General features: G+C 29.9%; 1 protein-coding gene across 1 annotated transcript in view; it reads right to left on the reverse strand.

Moving 5' to 3' along the window:
• LOC106691507 (zinc finger protein 25) overlaps window positions 1-6723 on the reverse strand; it is a 23589-nt gene that overhangs the window by 7606 nt on the left and 9260 nt on the right. Inside the window, exons 5-11 of the mRNA XM_014437329.3 lie at window positions 6323-6447; window positions 5932-6003; window positions 4048-4164; window positions 2734-2840; window positions 2320-2564; window positions 1349-1508; window positions 1128-1235 (exon numbers count right to left, since the gene is read on the reverse strand). Coding sequence (XP_014292815.1) covers window positions 1128-1235; window positions 1349-1508; window positions 2320-2564; window positions 2734-2840; window positions 4048-4164; window positions 5932-6003; window positions 6323-6447 — 934 coding nt within the window. The remainder of the gene's footprint in view (window positions 1-1127; window positions 1236-1348; window positions 1509-2319; window positions 2565-2733; window positions 2841-4047; window positions 4165-5931; window positions 6004-6322; window positions 6448-6723) is intronic.

Genomic DNA, 6723 nt, shown 5'->3' on the forward strand with positions numbered 1-6723 from the left:
ACCAATATAACCATTGCACTGTTTGGTTACACACTGAGTTTAAGGATAAAAATTGGTGAGAACTTCTGAAAACACATTTTAAAGGGGTGGGAGCATTCTAGATTGGTTATTCAATTCTCAGAAAATGGTAAGCGGTCCCACACTGGAAAATTTATGACTAAACCACTGTATGAAACAACATGCCTATGCCAAATTAAAAAACAATCAACTCTTGAAGGTAGTAAAAAAAAATGGTTAAACAAAACAAAACTGTTTTTAACTCATATTTTTAGTTCCAAATTACTCTTATAAGTTTTTTCATTCAAATAAGGTGAAGATTTTTAAAATAAAAAACACACCAAACAAATTCAGAGCCCACAAAATATCAATTTTTTATCAAATGAAAAAATCATTTGGGCCCAAAACAAGAGTTCCGAAATATTTAATCGTTTTAAAGAGGAAAACCTCAGTTGTACAAAAAAAAAATTTTATGCACTATGCATTTTTCAACCCTTATACTAGTTTTAAAACTCAAAATTTTGTTTGCCTTACGTTCTAAAAGAAATTTAAAAGGTAGTAAACTTTGTCCTAAGTAATATTTACATTTAGAGTTCAGTGTTTTTTATTTTATAATTTAAACACATAATGTTTTGTAATAAATGAAATCATCTGCAGAGGATAAAATTTTAACATTGACTAAAGCATTCACAGAGGCAAGTTTCAATTTTTCCAGGTTGTTAAATTTTTCATAATATTAAGTCATTTGTAGTTGAAGTATACTCTTGATTTTGTAAATAAAACTCATAATCAGTGTTCATTATTGTAGAACATTACAATGATAAGTGTAAAAAAATTCGAGACATAATCAAAACTTTTGCTATCAAAATTTGCTTTTCTCACTAGTAGTGAGAATGGGCAGAATGCTCATGGGCTTTGCGGGAAAATACAAAACAGTAAGTCAACCAACAGAAGATATGATCCATGAACCAACAGTTTAAACTAAACATCTAAAGATAAAATTAGACTACAACTTATTTATATGATCATTAAAAATGATGAAAACAATGTAATGCAACAAAATTATAATGAGCCTACTTATAATTTAGAAGTGGTTCTTATAATAGATAGTAAAAAATAATGACACAAACCTGTAAGGTTTCTCTCCAGTATGAGTTCTCATATGCTTTTTAAGGGCCCAAACTTCAGGAAAATGTCGACCACAATATTTACAATCATATGGTTTCTCACCTTTATGCCTTATTACAAATAAAACTTGGTTATTATAACTCAAAGAAATAAAATTATATTTACAAAAATTAAAAGTAAAAATAAATAATAAAATTTCTGTATTAATAAACAAATTTTTCACCTTCGTATATGACACCGCCAAGTTGCTTTATTTAGAAATGATTTTCCACACATACCACAGAACCAAGGGCGTTCTCCCGAATGTCTTTTAAGATGAAGCTTGCATTGTGAAGATGTTGTGAATTTCCGGTTACAAATATTACATTTAAATGGTTTTTCTCCTATAAAAAATAAGAGTTCAGAATATATATAGTAGATATACTTTTATGACTACAAAAATGATAGAAATAATTAAAAATTTAAATTAGTCCCATGAACAAAACATACAAGGATAAAAGGAGATATTAGTATTCTATCAAATCCATCTCCTAAAGAAAGTGTTTGTGAACATACCTTCACTTTGAACAACATTTAATATGACTCTTGATGTTTATATTTGATTAATTAAGTAGTAAGAACAAATAAATAGGTTTTATTTATTTCACACAAACTAAATAATTCATAATAATGAAAATCTTTAGATATGAATATTTCCTAAATAAAGCATTTGCGGACACACCTTCAGAGGAAATTATTTTCTTGTTTTGAGGTCCTTAGTTCATATTTTCAGTTTGCCCATTTAACCCTGAAACACCCTGTATATGAACTACAAACACAAATATTCATCTGTATAACCAAACTGAGGGTTATTAAGCACTAAGAGTCCATAATGTTTGTTTTGAATAGAAATTCATGTCCCAATAGTGAAAATAATAAAAAAAAAAGTTTATTAGCTAACTCTAGCCAGAAGGAAAGTTTTGTCAATCTTGCCCAGCCCCTTGAATAGGTGATCATTTTGAATTATGTTTTGTTATAGCAAATATAATCTTCTTGACATGCCAATCCCAGTTTCTACCAAAAGTGAACTATTTATAATCTTGACAATATTTTTTTTTTTTCAATAATCAAAATTATTCTACTCTACTTAAGGTTATTGAGAATATAAAATGGAAGTGTTTTAATTATATTTAGGACTTTCAACTATAAAGATACCTGTGTGAATGCGGATATGTTCCTGTAGGTTTCCCTTTTGGGTGAAGCGCTTATGGCATACGTGGCATTCAAACGGTTTCTCCCCAGAATGCCATCTTGTATGGAGGTTGAGGGATGTACGATGAGCAAATAATTGTCCACATATTTCACAAAAATATTTTTTCATCCCTGTATGTGTGATAGTATGGTTCATCAAATTTCCTTTAGTTTTGAAACAAGCCCCACATTCCTCACAGTTGTACATTCTAAATAAAAAAAAGGTTAATACAGTTGCATCAACACTATAAAACAATTGTAATGGTCTTACTAAAACTTAGTAAGCTTAAGTAGTATTTTTATACTAAACAGTATTTAAAGTAGTATTTTGATATTAATGTTATTTTATGTTGATTATATAAATGTTAATTGTTTTACCTGACAGAACTGTGAACTAGCTGATGTCTTCTAAGAAGCTGTCGATGTTTGAAACTTCGATCACATTTATTACAGACATACCTCCTTCCATCATTATGTTCTGTCTCCTTTATAAATTAAAACCCAAAATTGATATCTCTAACTAATAATTATCTATATCAAAAACTAAAATATAAGAAAGATTTACAGTAACTTACAGTTAAAGATAAAATATTGTTAATTTTGTTTGATTTATTTATTATTTATTTTATTTATATTGTATTTTCAAACGTACTTAAGAGAATCAAGCCATTGTGATAATCCCACCAAGCTTATAATTTAACGAATGCCTTAATTTTTCATTAAAAACTTGTGTTACTGTTAGCTCTTACAATGGCAGGACTAACACTACTCTATTAGCATGCACACTGAATTTGGAGGCAACAAGGAGGATGAAAGAGACTATACTAGAGAAAGAAAATGTGAAAAACATACAAGTATTAGTAAGATTTAAAAGATAATATAGTGTACGTTGAGCAATAAAAGATAATGTAGTGTATGTTGAGCAATAAAATTTAATATGAGCACTTATTCAGAATTGAGTGAAAGATCATCACCTTAAATCAAGACAGCTGTAAGTCTAGGATGGCAGATAATTCACTACATTCATAGGTCAATTGGAAGTTTATAGTCCAAAAAATGAAAATGTTCACATACTGTTAATAAGTTATCAAATTAAATATTTAAATCTAAGTTCTAGGTGATTCATTTATATAACTTTAGTTATATGAAATTTTTAAGAAGTATTGAAGAATTTAAAATTAATATTGTGGTTCATATTGCTTTCCAGAGAAAACTTATCAATTTTTCTATGTTTATTTTCAGCTCTCAATAGTGAAACCAGTTTTCCAGGCAGAACAGAAGTGAACGTGAGGAAATTTTGAGATCAATGAGGGAAGAAAGTGTTATCAACAAAATTGAAGATAATAAATTGATGCTTGACAAATAAATATGAATACCAGCATACAGAGATAGGAAGAAAGGGTACATAAAAAATATAGAAGCTGCCACAAAAGAAATATTTATGAATTAAGGAGTAGGTGCAAAGAAAATGCAGTTTAGGAAGTCAGATTATTTCAATACTGGAAAGATTTTGAAGTAAGAAGAATAATATGTGCAAGATAAATTGTAAATTTCATATAAAACCAGAATGTGGCTTTATTGATAGGATAAACAATCAAGAAAGAAACATTAAATTTCATGACAAGAAATTATTAGTGAATAACAGCTAAATCATAAAATATATAAATTTAACCAATTTTATGAGATAAATACCTTGTGGTACGAGAGGGATGATAGATGTCTAAACTTTTTATCACAGTTGTCACATTCGTGTTCACCAGATTTCTTATCACATAATTCTTTTTTTATTGGTGCCTTTGAAGGTGAAGACTGGAAATAAGAATCAAAGATATACACCAACTATTTAAACAAGGAAACTAAAATAATAATAAACAATTTTTTTTATTATTACAAAAGTCATGCACTAAAAAGAATAAAATAACTTTCCAGCAATTTTATACGACATTACTATATTATAAGCTACAAAGGTCGAAGTTAAAGTTCATTGAGTCAAAAAATACAATAACATGGTGCAAAAACATATAAAATTAGTGGTATAAAATGGAATCATATTTTAGGCTATTAGTTTGATGATTTACTTATTTCAGTAATAAAATTGCTTTGCTGATTAATACCTAAAAAGTGTATTAAAGTAATTCTCAAATATTTTAATTACTTTGAATTTAAATACCATCAACAATTGATAATACAATTTCAATCATATAATACGAGGGTATTCAGATCCATAACATAAAACTACTGAAAAAGGTTTTCTTAATTTTCAACCCTTGGTAAGTGTCCATTCAGAGGGGCACGGAAATTTGGTTGTCTTTTGTAAAAGGGTCTACATTCCTGAAGTTACAGGTCTGAATATTTGAAAATTATCCATTTGAGAGAAAGGTCCATTAAGAAATGTTTCACTTAACATATAATTTTTTTATTGGAAGAGAGAGGCTTTAGTATTGTTTTGAGGTTATCTCGTTGGTTGAGAAACGATCGTTAATAATAATTGAAGTTATTAATTCACCAATTACAGTAACCTGATTTTCTTAAGAACAATGTTCTTGAGTATGTGAAGAAAGATAACCTTAGTGTGTACAGACAGTATCATTATTATCTTGTTAATTTCCAATAAAAAAAAATTGTTTTTTGTTCTTTGTTGTGTTGTTTCTTGGCCCAGGTATCACGCTGTAGTATAAATCCAAAACATTTTATTTTTCCTCCTACTTTATAAATGGCTGAGATATAAAGATATGAATATATGCTGTAATTGGCTGCCATTTTGAAACAAATGGAATGTCGTTGAAACAGATGGTCATTCCTCTTTTTCAATACTTAGGGCAATGAAACCCACCATAGATGTAATGAAATCAAGCCAGGATGAATTGAAAAAAATCTGACAGTCAAGTTCAAGAACATTGAAAAAGACTAAGGAAGCACAGGGAAGCAGGTTGGAAATGTGGAAAACCAGCTGGGTCTGAACTCTGATATTAAAAAGCAGGTAAGGACCACAGAAAGACGATACGAAGGTGAAGACAGAGTGGAGCGTTATATAAGGAGAATCGATGGTAAAGTTGACTTCCTGGAATAGAGGGTTAAGCCTTTTCGAAAGGAGACTGGATATTATTCAAAGCATGTATGTCAACTTCTATGAGAAACGTCAGGACTTAACTATTTTCATGACAATTTCGAGAAGAGATTGTGTGACCCTCATCTGAGGCAAGTGAATGGAGAAAGGTTCAGTACAAGAAGGCAGAGTCCTGGGAAACCAATACAGCAGCTCAGTGTGGAAGTATTTTGACTGGAGGAGTTGGCTAATTTTATGGTTCCAGAGGACATCCAAAAAAACATGACTGTCAATATTTTAACTGACGGGATGCATGATCTGGACATACAGCAGAGGTTGAGATTACCAAGAACGAATAACCTTGGTAAAATGTAGCGAGTGCTCAGGATTTTGAAGTAGTCAAGAAAGGTATACAAAAAGTATTCTTCTTTAGAAAACTGAACCACAAAATAAATTGAAAAAGTTATATGGTTCTTTACAAGCATTTTTTTGAAACATTAGAGTAATATAACGTAATTACTATTTATTACCTGTAAAGCAGCATCAGTTTCTTCAGCATGCTGAGCTCTGTGTTCCAGGAATTTAGGTTCTTGGGTGAAGACCTACAAGGCAAAAAAAGATTATTCTACACTTTAATCACATTATATAGAAATAGTAAACAATCTAATAAAAATGTACAAGTTTTCTCAAAAACAATTAGTACGGAATATTTTCTTTCTTCTATAAGATAGTGACTTAAAATCCGTTGTAATTGGTGGTAATTTGGAAATGGTGCTGAACATCTATACAGTGTTCCTTTTCCCAAAATAAAAAATATTCAATCAAACTTTGCCAAGTCTGCAACCAAATCCGCTTTGCATGTAGTTTTTTTTTTAATTCTAATAAAGGCATCTTCCACTTAAAAAAAGTTAAAATACACACCTGATTACACATATCACAACGATATTTCATTTGTTGTCTATTGGTCTCTTCAAAAGATGTCAAAACCATGACTTCTCCGAGGTCTTCACCCTTAACAGTTTCAACTTTTCCAATAACTTCTGGATCTACAATAATTAAAATTTATTTTTTTACACACATCACATTAAAATTTTATATATATATATAAGTTACAGCCTTAGTCAGCTGTTACTTCGATGTCAGCTGACTGAGGAGATCAGCTGATCGCATGTATATAAAGAGATGTACAGAACCCAATAAAGCATAGTATGTTACAGCAGTTCACACGTGTTACATCTTATTCCTTCTTCTCTTTTTTGACATTTGGCTTTCGCCGATACTTAACTGGAGCCGAAACCCGGGAACTATAGATACCGGATAAA

The sequence above is a fragment of the Halyomorpha halys genome, unplaced genomic scaffold, assembly GCF_000696795.3.
Source record: "Halyomorpha halys isolate HHAL.00 unplaced genomic scaffold, Hhal_1.1 Scaffold5.1, whole genome shotgun sequence".
NCBI lineage: Eukaryota > Metazoa > Arthropoda > Insecta > Hemiptera > Pentatomidae > Halyomorpha > Halyomorpha halys.